A 16,816-nucleotide genomic window follows, 5' to 3' on the forward strand; every position below is an offset into this window, starting at 1 on the left:
ATGAGAACGACTTGTTTTTCTTCAGAGGTGACGCAAATGCTGTGCGCCGTCCCGGGTCAGTTCAGGAGTAGACGAGAAAATTTGGTCAGGTAAAAAAAGTTTTACGCTTGGACACAGAGCAACAATACACACATTTATCGCTTTAGTGTCACTATAAATATATATGCGGACTAATAATTGCCATAATCATCGTATGAACTTCTTGTTTGTTGTATTATCGACGTCAGACGTTGCAGACTGCGCATTAAGCTAATCTCCTGTAGCTGTTGGGCTAGACACTTTAGCAAGACTATTATATTTGACAGATACGATTCGTAATGGTGACCTGCAGACCGACAGTTATTGCAGAACTACATTCTCTGTAAAAATAGTACCTAGTTAGCCGTAATGTTGCGGAAAAGACACCTGAAATATTTTTGGTTTCGCTAGCATATGAAAGGACTAACGTTACTGTAAAGTTATATTTGCAGATGAAGTTATAAACGCGTGCACTATGCATTAATTCCCAGATTAAATTGCAGCTGGGCAAACCTACTGCATAAATGTAAAATGTCATATGCAGAAGATCTAATGTTATTGATAGCCTACTTCCTGTCTAACCCCTGACGTTTATTTCCTGCTATTTAATGTAGCTGTTAACTAAATGTGTGTGAGCTTGTATATAAATACACACACACACACCTTTTTATATTTATTGACATTTGACAAGCAAATTATGTGCCTTTTCTTGTGTTTTCCAAATGTCGAATACATCTGAACACATTTTCTATATAATTTATTTTCTACATTATGAACAACTGATCACACCGGTGCTTTTTGTGATGTCTTGTAATGCAGGTATTTGTCATCCACATGGGAATGGGGGACATGAAGACACCAGATTTTGATGACCTGCTGGCAGCGTTTGACATTCCAGACATTGACGCCAAAGATGCAATTCAGTCTGACCCTGATGGTAATCATAATGAGCGCAGTGGTGGTGTTGTTGGAAAGGAGAGAAGTGGAAGTCCGTGCCTAAGACCTCCAGAGAGCCCTGAGCCTGTTCCTTTAGCTCCTCATAATGACCCCTCCATGGTCAGTGTGATTGTAAAAAACAGTGTACATTCTGATGACAAAATTGAAGGGAATGTAACAGAAGGGGACATTTCTGGTGCTGATGCCTCACATGAGTCTCCCCAGAAAGGTCCCGGTGAAGACGGCCTGGTGCCTCCAGATGAGTTCATCTATAATGGACTCAAAACCGTCTCAGATGTGCCTACAGGACCCGCTCCACCACCAGCTCTAACCCGGATGCAGCCCAATGGGCAGCTTTGGTCTCTCTCTGCTCCTAATGTTACTAGTGATGAGAATCAGGATGACACTTCTTCTAAACACCCTTCTAGCACTTTCTCCCTGACTCAGTCTTTACCCCTGACTGATCCTCCCATCTTATCTTCACATTTAATTAGTTCAGACTTTCCTCCAAGAGTTGATTGTGAGGAGGCACCACCATTAAATGGCACTTTGAGGGCAGGTGTCCGTCGTCGCTTATCTGAAGATGAAGAATCTGAACCAGACCTCGGTAGCCCTGCGCTTGTCATACAAGAAAGCCCAGATTCCCAGCGGTGCTCGGCTCCCAAGGTACCACGCATGCAGCGGTCTCCTTCAAGTGCGTTTCAGCCTCCCTCTCCCTCATCCCCTTCCTTACCAGTTAGTAACACTCAAATCGAAGAGCCATCTGTCCAGAATCCAACATTTCTACAAAGCGGCATCAACCCAACATCTTTGACCTCCACAAGCGATCTGCCAGTTGAAGAAAAAGATGTGGAGCACATAATCGAGGAGAGAGATTCTCCTGAAAGCCCTGAGCCAGAAATCCCTCAACCTCTGCCATCAAATCAACTAGAAGCCAATGAGCCAGAACAGAAGGTCAGAAAAGAAGAAGCCCCTCAAGATCAAGTTATTGACATGAACTTATGTGTGCAGGAGAATAGTGGTCTTCAACTAAAAACAGAGGATGGTGGGGGTGAGGAGACACAAGGGAAATCCACCAAGACTGGTTTGGTAGATTCCCCCTCTGATGTCACAAGCTCCAGCAAGACCTCCTCCAAGCCTCTCAAAGTCAGAATCAAGACTGTCAAAACGACTGCTGGAAACATCACACGTACTGTTTCTAAAGTGGCTCCCAAAGGAGGGATCTCCAAGGGTACTGGTGGCTCTAAAGCTCAAGCAGGGGCCCATAAGATTCAGAGGTCTGGTAATGCTCCTCAAGGTCGAGCTCAGGGTTCAAAGGTGACGATGTTGCCGGTGTCCACCCTTCAGGATGCCAGCACAGCTATGTTATTTGCAGCCAGCAAGGCACAGAATCAAATGGCCGCCAGTCTTTCCACCACTGCAGTCAAGATCACCAGAATATCAACCCTCCCCTCCATCACTTCTTCACCCATGCCTGGGGTTCGCAGTCTGGGGCAGAAAACGATGAATGGGAATCCTGGGACTGCCAAACCAGCCTCCATTGTGAACAGCCCAGGAGCTGTGATCTCACGCAGCCAGTCTAGCCTCGTTGAGGCCTTCAATAAAATCCTAAACAGTAAGAATCCACTGCCAAGTTATCAGCCAGACCTCTCCATCCCGCCTCCCCCAGAATGGGGTCTTCGAGTGCCCTCAACGGGATACCGTTGCCTTGAATGCGGGGATGCGTTCGCTCTGGAGCGCAGCCTGGCGAGGCACTACGATCGGCGCTCTATGAGGATCGAGGTGACCTGTAACCACTGCTCTAAACGCCTGGCTTTCTTTAATAAGTGCAGCCTGCTGCTCCACGCACGAGAGCACAAGGAAAAGGGGCTGGTTATGCAGTGCTCACACCTCGTCATGAGTCCTGTCAGTGTGGAGCAGATGATTGGCCAGCAGGATACCCTGCCTATAGGTTTGTGTCTCTATCAGTGTCAGTATATTTATAGATGCAGTAGGAAAAGAATACTTATAAGACCTCTCAAAAACTCTCAATATTTGAGTGAGGGAGTAAATATTTTAGATTTACTTTGTGCACATTTTGGATCAGGCGTTATCAAAATATGCTCCACACCTATCCAATATGATAGGTGGTCTGTGGAAAATTTTAGAAAAAACAATTTTTTTTTTACAAAATGTGTTTTAAATGTTAAATTAGTATCAATTAGATTAATTTAACACACTTTTTCATTTTTTTCATTTTGCTTTCTAAAAACCTGTCAGAAATCCTTTGCAATTGGGTCAAAGAGGAAAAGTTTTTTTTTAAGTATCAAAACAATAAGGATAATACAGCTTTGAATTGTTGTTGTTTTTCAATACATTAGAAAATGCCTTGTTTAATTAAATATATTTTTTTTTGCACAAAAAAAATCATAAATTTTTACCATGATTTAGAGTAAATGGCCACTAACATGTCATTCATTGTGACAAACTTGTTGGCATATTTACCACAAGAATCAGTTCATGACATATTAAAAGAATACTACTTGTAATTTTACATTTTTAAACTTTGACACTATAACATTTTGGCCACAGTTCTGAATAAGTGTGTTTAAATTTTTAGTGTTACACCGAATAACAAGGGAACATTATTTCACCCACATTTTGACATTTTACTCCCAAAACATACTTGAAACCTTAAAAGCAGACACTTGCATTTAATGGGCTTTCTATGTGTATATAAAATAACTTTTGTAAAATGTATTTTAATGCGGACATTTAAATGTCTTTGACACAATTATTTTACTCTGTTGACTTCAATCTTTTTACACTATCATTCATAAGGTTGGGTCAGTAAGAATTTTGTATTTTTATTTTTGTAAATTCAGTGTGAATGCACTAAATTGATCAAAATTGACATTCAAGACATTTATAATGTTACAATAGATTTCATTTTCAAATAAATGCTGTTCTTTTAAACTTTTTATAAATTAATCCTGAAAAATAAAATATTGAGTAGCACAACTGTTTCAATAATGATAATGATAGTCAGCATATTAAAATGATTTCTGAAGAATATTGTAACACTGAAGACTGGAGTTATGGTAAAAGGAATAAAGTGCTTTTTAACATATATTACATTTGAAATCAGTTATTTAGGTTATGCAGGTTTGGACACAGGGAGCAGTCGCTGTCTCAATCCACAGGGAATCTGTGCACTGCAAAACAAAGGACTCGAGCATTGATGCAGAATATTTCAGCTGGGGCTTGTTCTTTCTGCAAGCTTTTTCAAAGAACAGTCTCTGTGCTCAGTGCATTGTAAAAGTAGTCTTTAGGGAGCTGAACTATAAATCATAGAAGGTTTACAGTGTTGTTACAGTTAGTACATTAACCCATATCCATTTTAGAATGATTTAGCTGATGTTATTTGTGCTTACAGTGCACTCTTTTACAGGTGTGCATTCTCCAGCTGCCTCCGCTCTGTCTGCCATTAAAGAAAGTGCTGCCCATCTATCACAATCTTCTGATAACAGGTAGTCAGATCATGTTTATTTGGCTTCTATGTTTGAATGAATGAGAAATAAACAAAAAATTAATGGAGACTGATTGATTAACATGCTGCCTGGTATGTTTGTGTACTCGATGTTCTCAGCTGTCCAGAGTGCTGGAGTCCATTCAAAGGGAAGGCAGAAATAATAGCACACTTTCAAGAGGTGGAGCCTGGTGGCACTGAAACGGTGAGTGAGTGCATGTGTGGGTGTCAGGACAAAAACAGTCCTGTTTTTTTTTTTTTTTTAACTTTTAGCATTTGCCCTGCTAACACTTTTCCAAAAATGTCCTACATGCATCGAAAAAATATATTTACATTTTTCATTGCAGTTTTTAATTATTATTTAATATTATTTAACATTAAAATAGATAATAAAATGAAAAATATTATTGTTACAAATTGTTAACATTAAAATGTATTCACCTGACCTCAGGCCATCCAAAACAGATGAGATTGTTTCTTCATTGAAACTTTATAATTTGCTTGCTCAACAAATGTGGATCCTGTGTCCAAACAGCTGATAAAGACATCAAAATAATCTACACAACTCCAGTCTTTCAATTAATGTCGTGTGAAGTGAAAAGCTGTGTTTGTAATAAACAAATCAATCATTAATATTTTTAACTTCAAACCATTGCTTCCACTGAGTCTTCTATCTATAATATTGCTTTCTCCAGTGAAAAAGTTGTCTCGTCTGCATCTGGAGAGAAATGTGCACAGATCAAGCACCATTTACAAGTGAAATCAGTCTCGAACCATTCTAACAAATATGTTGGTGGATTTTGATGTGAGAGAACAATGGTTTAAAGTTTAAAAGTCTTATTGATGGATTAGTTCACAAGATGTTAATTGACAGACTAGAGTCATGTGGATTATTGCCTCGTTTTTATCAGCTGTTTGAGCTCTGAGGATCCATTTAAGGATCCATCGGTTAGCAAGTGATGTAACACCAAAGTCCCTTTCAAGGAAATTCTGTTCACATTTGGCCATATTTGAAACACCTCCGAGCAGCTCAAACAAGATCAAGTCCTATCTAAATGAATGGGGGAATCCTGCAATCTCAAAAATATTATTAATTAATAATATTACATTTTGATTTTTTCTCTAGTGTTGTATGCAGTGTACTCCTCCGATGCCGCTGTGGAACTCATGTAGTACTGCGGCTCACCGGCGGTTACATCAGAAGCTCCCTCCGCTGGTTTGTCCTGAATGTGGTGTCACCTGTCAGTTTCACAATCTCAACACTCATCTGAATCAAACCTGCCTCCACTACTCACGGCGCCTTGGATACAGGTAACCACCTAGCCATACAGACTACTAATAAAACCCTTGTTTCATCTTTTGGTTTTAAAAGTGCAGTTTAAAGCATTGCATTCTCTCTCATTTTCATTGCAGATGTGCTTGTTGTCATTTGGTGTTTGGTGGAGTGAATAGTTTGAATGCTGTCAAGACTCACATGCAGACGGCTCACTGTGAGGTCTTCCATAAATGCCCCTCCTGCCCCATGGCTTTTAAATCTTCCTCTAGTGCCGAAGCCCACTGCGCCTCCCAGCATCCTGAACTCCCTGACACAGCAAGGCAGTCCAAGTAAGTTGGGGAAACTACCTTGAAACCGTAGCTACAGGAAATTGCAGTTAAGCTACCCTTTTAAAAACAGTTAGCCAAAAAATGTATAATTTGAATGTTCACATATTTTTCAATTTGCTAATAACCATTGTTTTTTTATGACAGGGAGATCTATAAATGTGTGATGTGTCGGACGGTTTTTACTCAAAAAGCATTGCTCAGTGTCCATATTGACACTCACTTAGCCAAGCAGAAAATGCACGTCTTTAAATGTCCCGACTGTAACAAGCTGTTCACACAGAGAGGTTCCCTTCTTGACCATTTTAAGGTTTACTTTCTATTTATTTTGACAAAAATAAGCTCTGTTCAGTGACATAATGAGTGTATGACCTCATTGTAATTTGTCTTTAGGACTCTCATAGGGACTCTAGCATTTATGACACGTCAACACAGAACAACTTGGTAAAAATGGATAGCTCTGATGGGGAGGAGTGGGGACGGGATGAAGATGAGGACAGAGGAAGAATGGCGAAAGAAGATGGGAACTCTGCTACCCAGAGCTGGAGCTGCTCACAGTGTCAGACACACTACACAGACAAAGAGACCTACATCACCCACATGTCTGAGCAGCATGGCAAGGTCAGGACTTCATCACGCAGAACTCAACCATAAGGAGATTATTTGCACTGACAAAATGCTTTAAAACCCCTACCTCAAAAAAAAGAGAGAATATTTTTTGTCAGTATTTTATACACTACTATTCCAATAGTTTAGGGTCAGTAAGATTTTTTTGAGAAAAAAAGCATTTTATTCAGCAAGGATGCATTAAATTGATGAACAGTAAAGATAGTGACAGTAAAGACATTTCTAATGTTACAATAAATCAATAAATAAATGCTGTTCTTTTGAACTTTCTAGGCATCAAAGAATCCTGAAAAAATGTATCACTGTTTTCACAAAAATATTAAGCAGCACAACTGTTTTCAGTTTTGATAATAACAAGAACGTTTCTTGAACACCAAATCAAGATATTAGAATGATTTTGGAATTATTTTTTTCTTTGTTAAATTGGAATGGTTTCCAATTTGTCCTGAACCAACAAACCTAAACTAACAGTTTCATAATGTTTTTTTTTTTTTTTTTTTTTTTGAAGGAACTGAAGAAGTTTCCATGCACCCTTTGTGAAGGGTCCTTCTCTTCATCCTCAAGTTTAAGACGCCACATTCGTGTAAAGCACAAAGGCATCAAAAGAGGGTTTTATTGCCAGTAAGTAAAAAGTATTCAGCAATGGTTTTTTTCTTTTATAATTTTTTTGTTTATAAAATAACACTCATTCTGTTATTTTCAATGTCATTTACTGTCATTTATTGTTATGAAGACTCTGTACAGGTGGGAAGAGGAGTTTCAGCAGTAAGCTGATTCTTGAGAAACATATTCAGGCTCAGCACGGAGGAGACAGAGGAGGAGCCACACAGAGTCAGGTAAAAGCTCAAATACACAATTACGGCTGTTTCACACTGGATGCGCAAGCAGTAGAGCAGAGCGTGAGCAGCACACGCCCATTGTGCTCTCACACTGGCAGCTGAACCGCAGCTTGTGATTATTTCTGTCGTATTTCCCAGCATTCTCCTTCGAACACTGTGTTCCATCCCACACGAAAAAATACTATAGTAATTTATAGTAAATACTATATAGTGTTTTTGAATCATAATATAGTAAAGTGTATTATACTGTATATATTATAGTACTTACAGCACTTTAATGAATGCTACAGCTTACTAGTATTAACTATAGTGAACTGATAACTGTAATAAATACTGTAGTATACTTTAGTTTTTACTACAGTAAACTGTAGTGTATTGTAGAATAATATACCCTATAGTTGTAGAAAACTTAGTACAGTATTGGGTAATTTGTTTATATTACTATAGTTGTTATATTATCACTGCAACTATAGAATTACCACAACAAATTAATTCAAGTACTTTACTATAGTATGGTTCAAAACACTATAGTATTTACTATAAATTACTATAGTGTTTATTTCATGTGCTTTGATGTATGATATGGCCAGCATACTATGTTGCGATGCGACCGTGTCCCCCTCCCCTCTGTCCCACACATATGTAAATAACATGCTGTATATACAGTGGGGAAATTCTTTTTATTTGATCCCTTGCTGATTTTGTACATTTGCCCACTGACAAAGAAATTATCAGTCTATAATTTTAATGGTAGGTTTATTTGAACAGTGAGAGACAGAATAACAAAATACAGGAAAACACATTTCAAAAATGTTATTAATTGATTTGCATTTTAATGAGTGAAATAAGTATTTTACCCCTTTGCAAAACATGACTTAGTACTTGGTGGCAAAACCCTTGTTGGCAATCTCAGAGGTCAGACGTTTCTTGTAGTTGGCCACCAGGTTTGCACACATCTCAAGAGGGATTTTGTTCCACTCCTCTTTGCAGATCCTCTCCAAGTCATTAAGGTTTCGAGGCTGACGTTTGGCAATTCGAACCTTCAGCTCCCTCCACAGATTTTCTATGGGATTAAGGTCTGGAGACTGGCTAGGCCACTCCAGGACCTCAATGTGCTTCTTCTTGAGCCACTCCTTTGTTGCTTTGGCCGTTTGTTTTGGGTCATTGTCATGCTGGAATACCCATCCATGACCCATTTTCAATGCCCTGGCCCTGACGGTACATGGCCCCGTCCATCGTCCCTTTGATGCTGTGCAGTTGTCCTGTCCCTTTAGCAGAAAAACACCGCCAAAGCATAATGTTTCCACCTCCATGTTTGATGGTGGGAATGGCGTACTTGGGGTCATAGGCAGCATTCCTCCTCTTCCAAACACGTCGATTTGAGTTGATGCCAAAGAGCTGGATTTTGGTCTCATCTGACCACAACACTTTCACCCAGTTCCCCTCTGAATCATTGGCAGACTTCAGACGGGCCTGTACATGTGCTTTCTTGAGCAGGGGGACCTTGCTGGCACTGCAGGATTTCAGTCCTTCATGGCGTAGTGTGTTACCAATTATTTTCTTGGTGACTATGGTCCCAGCTGCCTTGAGAACATTGACAAGACCCTCCCGTATTGTTCTGGGCTGATTCCTCACCGTTCTCATGATCATTGAACTCCACGAGGTGAGATATTGCATGGAGCCCTAGTCCGATGGAGATTGACAGTTATTTTGTGTTTCTTCCATTTGAGAATAATTGCTCCAGCTGTTGTCACCTCACTAAGCTGTTTGGCGACGGTCTTGTAGCCCATTCCAGCCTTGTGCAGGTCTACAGTCTTGTCCCTGACATCCTTGGACAGCTCTTTGGTCTTGGCCATGGTGGAGAGTTTGGAATCTGATTGATTGATTGCTTCTGAGGACAGGTGCCTTTTATACAGGTAACAAGCGAAATTCCCTTTAAGAGAGTGCTCCTAATCTCATCTTGTAACCTGTATAAAAAACACATGAGAGCCAGAAATCTTGGTGATTGATAGGGGATCAAATACTTATTTCACTCATTAAAATGTAAATCAATTTATAACTTTTTTTGAAATGCGTTTTTCTGGATTTAAATTTTTTGTTGTTCTGTCTCTCTGTTCAAATAAACTTACTATTAAAACTGATAATTTCTTTGTCAGTGGGCAAATGTACAAAATCAGCAGGGGATCAAATAATTTTTTCCCCCACTGTAGGTAGTTTACATGATAAAAAGTAATCTTAAAGTTAGCAAATGCCCCTAGTTTTAATAATTTAACAGTCTTTTGAAGTTTGGGCAAAAACTCGTGGACCTGATGTGTTTTTGTGCATTTTATTTTTTCATATGGTGATTGTGAAACACGTACACCCCACTTACATGAATTTATGGTGAAATTAGTTATTTTTCATGTTAATCAGGTCAATTTTGATCTAGAACAATACACTGTGGCTTTAATTCAGTGTAAGCGGCGCAGCAAAAATAGACTAGGAAAAATAGACACCAAAACGATCGCGGCACTGCCACTTCTGCTATGCTCCTGCTATGCGCTGCCACACCTTTTCAGTGTGTGGTGTGAATACTCTAATCTGTTAACATGGGCGCCGAAAAAAATACACGCTGCTTACGCTCTGCTAACGCGTGCAGTGTGAAAACGGCATTTAGATGAACAAAACGCATCCAAAGCCATGATCACCTGACTGATTTTTATCGCTTAAATTCACTGTAACATTTACCTTTTGAAAATGTAATTACACCTTGTTTTTTCACTGATCATATGTGACCCTGGACCACAAATAAGAGTGCATTTTTTTGAATCTCAGACAATATTTGGCTGAGATTCAGATCTGGAATCTGAAGGTGCAAAAAAAATCTAAATAATGAGAAAATTGCCTTTAAAGTTGTCCAAATGAAGTTCTTAGCAATGCATATTACTAATCAAAAATTAAGTTTTGATATATTTACTGTAGGAAATTTACAACATATCTTCATGGAACATGATGACCTAAGATGGCGCCGCAGATGGCAGCTACAGTGATTTGCTCTTCAGTATTTGTACTGTTTTTGTTTTTTTCCTGTTTTTTGTTTCTCAAACACGATCAGTTTTACCAGGGATGACTCGCTGAACATTCGGCAGAACACACCACAAAATCTTTTACCGAATTTCGATTATTCTGACATTTTGCTGGACATTGTAGTTGGCGGAGCCGTAGCTCTGGTCAAACGCTTCAGGACGCGCAGAAGGGGGAAGAGAGCTGGTGCGCTCATGAAGCTTCGTCAGCACGGATTTAAAACGCCGTTGCCTAGCATCCATCTGGCAAATCTCCACACTCTACCCAACAAAACAAACAAACTCCTTCTGCTCTCCCGGACAAACAAGGACTTTTCAAACTCTGCTGCGCTGTGTTTCACGGAAACCTTGCTGAATGGCGACATACAGGACAGCGTGCTACATCTGCCTAACTTCCAGCTGATCAGAGCAGATCATGATGCAGAATCAACGGGGAAATTGCGCGGCGGCTGGACGTGCCTTTACATCAATGAGAGGTGGTGTACAGATGTAACTGTGTTAGAAGATGTGCTGCTCTGATCTAGAAATGCTCTTCATTAACTGCAAGGCGTTCTATTCACCGCTGGAGATTTGTTCGTTCATTCTAATGATTGTCTACATTGCACCGCAAGCGAATGCGAGATCAGCTTTACAGAAACTCGCTGATCTGATCACAGACACAGAACAAAAACACGCAGACTCTGTTTTAATCATTCTCGGGGACTTTAATAAAGCAAATCTCTCCCGCGAACTGCCAAAATACAGACTGTATTTTGGATCACTGTTACACAGCGATAAAGGAGATGTTTGGTTCATCTCATACCGACCTACAGGCAGAAACTTAAATCTGGAAAACCTGTATAAAGAACTGTTAAAAGATGGACTAATGAAACAGAGCGGGATTTACAAGCCTGTTTCTCTCTCACTGATTGGACTGTTTTTGAAGCTGCTGCCACCAATCTGAATGAGCTCACAGAGCCTGTAATGTCTTATATCAGTTTCTTTGAAGATATGTGCATTCCTACCAAGACTCATCTAACTTACAACAACGACAAACCATGGTTCACTGCAAAACTCGGACGGCTTCGTCAGGCCAAAGAAGATGCTTACAGAAAGGGGGATAAAGTCTTGTATAAACAGGCCAAATACACACTGGAAAAGGAGATCAGAGTGGCAAAGAGGAATTATTCTGGCAAGCTAAGGAACAAATTATCTTCCAGTGATTCTGCTTCAGTGTGGAAAGGTATGAAAGATATCATCAGTTACAAGACACCATCCCCCAGCACTCTGGAGAATCAACAACTAGCAGACGACTTGAATGAGTTCTACTGCAGGTTTGAAAAAACACCCCACACCCGTCCTGAACACCTCTCCACACAACCATTCACACCTCCAGCAACCCCCCTCTCCCCCACACCTGCAGTTCAGATCAGTGAAGATGATGTGCGCCAGGTCTTCAGAAAGAACAAAAGAAGGAAAGCACCAGGCCCAGACGCACCATCAGCACTGAAGCTCCTCAGGGCTGCGTTCTCTCCCCACTGCTCTTCTCCCTCTACACCAACGACTGCACATCTAAAGACCCCTCTGTCAAGCTCCTGAAGTTTGCAGACGACACCACACTGATCGGCCTCATCCAGGATGGTGACAAGTCTGCCTACAGACAGGAGGTTAAGGAGCTGGCTGTCTGGTGCAGTCTTAACAACCTGGAGCTTAACACTCTCAAAACTGTGGAGATGTTCGGGGACTTCAGGAGAAACCCCCCTGCTCATTCAGATTCCTTGGCACCACAATTTCTCAGGACCTGAAGTGGGACAATCACATCGAGTCCACTGTCAAAAAGGCCCAGCAGAGGTTGTACTTCCTTCACCAGCTGAGGAAGTTCAACCTGCCACAGGAGCTGCTGAAACAGTTCTACTCTGCCATCATTGAATCCATCTTCTGCACTTCAATAACTTGTCTGGTTCAGTTCAGCTACCAAATCTGACCTCTGAAGACTTCGGAGAATAGTCCGGACTGCTGAGCGAATCATTGATACAACCCTCCCCGCTCTCCAAGAGCTGTACTTATCCAGAGTGAGCAAAAGGGCTGGTAAAATCACTCTGGAACCCTCACATCCAGCACACTCCCTGTTTGAACTGTTACCGTCTGGTCGACACTACAGAGCTCTGAGAACCAGAACGACCAGACACAGGAACAGTTTCTTCCCTCAAGCAATCCACCTCATGAACACTTGACATTAAACGTGGAACACACAACACTATTATACATTATTTATTCACCACACATACTTATTTTTTAATTTCAAATGTGCACATATCAGACCTGTACACATACAATTGTCTATACATATTGTGTTTTTGCTATTTTGTACATTGCCTATTTGTATATTATTCTTTTATTATCTGTGTCCTGTCCTGTTGCTGTCTTTCTGTTGCACTGTGGAGCTTCTGTCACTACAACAAATTCCTCGTATGTGTAAACATACCTGGCCATTAAAGCTCATGCTGATTCTGATTCTGGTGTTCTTAATATCCTAATGATTTTTGGCATAAAAGAAAAATCAATAATTTTGACCCATACAATGTATTGTTGGCTATTGCTACAAATATACCCATGCTACTTATGACTGGTTTTGTGGTCCAGGGTCTCACACACACACACACATATGAGAGAGAGACTGCCACAGTGCTTTGTATAATACCGATTTCAAAAATGTTTCAAAGCAACTTCACAATTAAAAAACAGGAAAATGACAGAAGCAATGTTGCAAACCTCATAAATTGAGAAAATTCAAATTCTGCTGTAAAGTAGCTCTAAAAAGACAATAGTGCCATTGTTCAGCTCCAGTCAGTTCAGTGTTGGTTCAGTTTAGTTGATAAATTATGAAATTCAGTGACGGCAGCTCTTCAGAAACTCAACTCAGTTCAGTGTTGATTCAATTCTCTCAAAATGAATCAATTAGGAAACAAATTCAATTTTCTCAAACATAAAGTCAAACTTTTTACAATTTTATCAAGTAACTGGACACAATTTCCCCATAGTAAAGTTTGTTGAAAGTGAACGACTTCCTGTAGTTTTAGCACAGTAAGCCACTTTCAGTCTCTTTCTCTCTCTCACTTTCAGGCAGTTCCTCGTATCACAGATGCAGCTGACAGCTCGTCTGAGCATGATGGTGGTCCTGGCACTTTGGGCGGGGCCTCAGTTGAAAGCCAGTTGGCCGAGAGCAGCCTGACCAGGCCTGGCAAAGGAGCTGTAGCTGAGGAGCAGGAAGCCGCAGGATTCCGCTGCATGCCGTGTGGTTTTACCACAGAGCACAGAGAAGAGTTTCTCCATCATATTGTTTGTCACCGTGAGGGGGGCAGCAGCTTTCAGTGTCAGCAGTGTGGAGCGTGTTTCGCATCCTCCACCTCTCTCAGCAGGCATCTCTTCATCAGCCATCGTGTGCGTGATTCCCCCTCAGAGCATGCCGAGGGGTCTCCTATCACTGGTTTAAATTCTGTGACCTCTGACTTCGCAGTTGCAGCAGGGTCCCCAGGGTCACCTTCGAGTGTAGGGGGGACACAGGCAGAGGATGGGGAAGGTAAGCACACCTGTAAGGTGTGTGGACGTTACTTTAGCAAACCTGCTGATCTTAATACACACTTCAGAACTCACGGCATGGCCTTCATCACCGCATACAAAACAGACAAACCAGCGTAGAGAGATAGGACAGGGTGAAACTCGTGAAACCTGTCAAGAACATGTCACCCCAAATTCAACACCAAAAAATAAGAAATTATGTTTTTCTTAAAGAAAATGAAGTATAATTTAAGATTTTTTTGGTGATATTTATTTTACTTTGTGACTTTTCAATTTTAAGCACACCAATTCTCATTACTGTAATGCTTAAAATTGAATTTTTATTAAAAAATATAATTTATAGCCCTTTATGCTGATTTAAATAAAAAAAGAAAAAACTACAGCATCACAGATAACAAATTAACAAATAACAAACCAGTAACACACCATAACAAATTACGGTATTAAACTAATGAATATCTAATTACAGAAAATCTCGAAAATGTTACGATTAAGATAAAGACCGTTTTGGTGAGAATTTACTTAATTGTAATATTTAATTTAATTCAAGTGGATTTCAATTTCTTAATGCAAAATATAATTTATGTATTTTTTGGATTTTTGGGGTGATTTTGTAAGATTCAGCATAAAATGTGTATGTAATTGAAAGTCTGTCAATTATAAACATTTGGGCTTGCCACAGGCTTTTAACACTCCACATTCTCACCTAAAAACGAGAGAAATACACTGCATCAGGGCAATACATGTTTGTAATAACATGTAGTAACTCTGCTATACAGGTTTCGTAAAAACACAGTAGAGGAGACAAGTAATACTATAGAGAAATTATTAGGTTTGATCAACCTAAAAAGGGATTTCTACTAGCTCTTAATTGATCTGAGAGGTTGAGAGACACTGAGCATCATATTCAGTGTCATACACGCGTTTACCAGCCCTGCTAAATTCCCGTGCCTACTGATTCCATTGTACAACAGTCCATCCTAATGCAAAATGCAGCTGCTTATAGATAAAATACTGTAATTACTAACAGTTTAGCACAGCCAAATGCTCCCGAATCAGGTGACTCCTTTGTGCTTGAATTATTTTTATGTTTAATGTTTGTATTTCTTCTATTTGTGTTTTCACAGAGGCATTAAAATCAGGAAACTTGCTGAATAGTTGCTGATCTTTAGAATTCGAACAAAAAAGTGCCTTCTTCATTTAGTCTAAGATTAAGATTACGGTTAAAGGTTGCAGATGATTTGAAAGAGTTGAGTTCTTTTTTTTTTTTTTGCACTGGAATTATGTTTTATTGGTGCCTTACATATCTTGTCTACTGGTTTTCTTTTTTTAAAGATGATTAATGTAGATTTGTTTTACTGTAACCTCCTGATTTTTTTCTGGCTGTTTCATATGGATTGTGTTGAAATAAACTTTAATGGCTAAATCACTACTCTACGCCTTGTTATAGTCTACTGTATATACTCATTTGATAAATGTATCAATAATAATAAATAAAACAAAATCCCTTTTTTTTTCCAAGTTCAGTCCCGTAAAACTTAAAATGTTGCTACTGTATTTTTTTTTTACAGTAAATTGCTGGCAACTACATTTTTTATACCAGGTATTTATTTTATTTAAACAATTTTCCCGGTGTACTATTTAAAATAACTGTTTTTCTAGTATTTAAAAAATGTTCAGTGTCACATGGTCATTCTGAAATTATTCTAATGTGCTGATTTGGTGCTTAAATATTTTCTGATTATTATCAATGTTGAAAATGGTTGTGCTGCTTAATATTTTAGGGTGAAACCATGGTGCATTTTCATTTCAGGATTCTTTGATAAATAGTTATTAAAGCATAGCATTTATTTGTCTCTACTGTCACTTTTGATCAAATTAATATGTCCTTGCTGAATAAAAGTATTAATTTCTTTGAAAACAAAATCTTACTGACTTGAATGGTAATGTATATTGCATATCTTGATATTTTTTAAAAAGCATTTGGGGGTTTGAGAAACCAAATGTATTTAATTTACCTTAAACTCTTTGATGATAAATGAGGTGTAATAGCTATTTTGAATAATTTACATAACCTCTTTTTGTGACAGCAGCAGACAAAGACAAATTAGATGGCTTGTGCATCTGACGAAAGGCTGGCATGAACTTCAGGTCATCAGAAGCTAACCGGTTATGGTTAGCTTCTACACCACATAAGGGTGTGAAAGTCTCAGCTTTGACTATTCAAATCTCATACTTACTCTCTTTACAGACAGATCTTTATTAACCCTTATGTTTGTGTATAAATGATTTGAAATAGAACACATCCTCTAACTAATACAAACATTTAACTGCAATTAAATAACTACATCTTATACACACTTTAAAGAAGTGTACACAGTGTTTACTGTCTCTCATAGAATAATAATAGATGTGCTTTTAAAAAAAATACCTAAACAGCAGTACTATCAAATATAGTTTCTCTCTAAAATACATTTAATAAGTTAAAGATGGGCTAGACCCAAATTTTATCAAACCACCATCTCACCATTTTGTACTATCTTTGGTTGTGGTCTAATTGCTTAGTTTAAATGTGCAATCAGTGACTTATTTTTAGATATTCCTTAAATCTACTGGTTTCCTTGTTGATCATACATCAGCATCTGCCATCCTGTGGCCTTTGACCC

General features: G+C 39.2%; 1 protein-coding gene across 5 annotated transcripts; it reads left to right on the forward strand.

Moving 5' to 3' along the window:
- The first annotated feature begins 13 nt into the window (after nt 1–13).
- znf687a (zinc finger protein 687a) lies at nt 14–15,582 on the forward strand. Of its 5 annotated transcripts, none has more exons than XM_079445746.1 (12): nt 27–89; nt 838–2,905; nt 4,385–4,463; nt 4,583–4,667; nt 5,589–5,773; nt 5,876–6,067; nt 6,212–6,374; nt 6,458–6,685; nt 7,200–7,312; nt 7,425–7,527; nt 13,695–14,151; nt 15,278–15,582. In XM_079445746.1, exons 2-12 carry the CDS (start codon nt 853–855, stop codon nt 15,313–15,315), a joined length of 3,696 nt encoding a protein of 1,231 aa, XP_079301872.1. In that variant the 5' UTR covers nt 27–89; nt 838–852; the 3' UTR covers nt 15,316–15,582. The 5 variants fall into 5 exon arrangements, with proteins under 5 accessions (XP_079301869.1, XP_079301870.1, XP_079301873.1 ...); XM_079445745.1 differs by having other exon boundaries at nt 28–89; nt 4,370–4,463; XM_079445743.1 differs by lacking the exon at nt 15,278–15,582 and having other exon boundaries at nt 14–89; nt 4,370–4,463; nt 13,695–14,543.
- The last annotated feature ends 1,234 nt before the right edge of the window (nt 15,583–16,816 follow it).

The sequence above is a fragment of the Barbus barbus genome (assembly GCF_936440315.1).
Source record: "Barbus barbus genome assembly, chromosome: 21".
Classification (NCBI taxonomy): Eukaryota; Metazoa; Chordata; class Actinopteri; order Cypriniformes; family Cyprinidae; genus Barbus; species Barbus barbus.

Excerpts from the sequence above, each read along its gene's own strand:
- znf687a (XM_079445743.1), top strand. The coding sequence starts at position 853 with ATGGGAATGGGGGACATGAAGACACCAGATTTTGATGACCTGCTGGCA. Across the intron at positions 4,464-4,582 it reads TCACAATCTTCTGATAACAG|CTGTCCAGAGTGCTGGAGTC; the intron begins GTAGTCAGATCA and ends CGATGTTCTCAG. Across the intron at positions 6,375-6,457 it reads CCCTTCTTGACCATTTTAAG|GACTCTCATAGGGACTCTAG; the intron begins GTTTACTTTCTA and ends ATTTGTCTTTAG.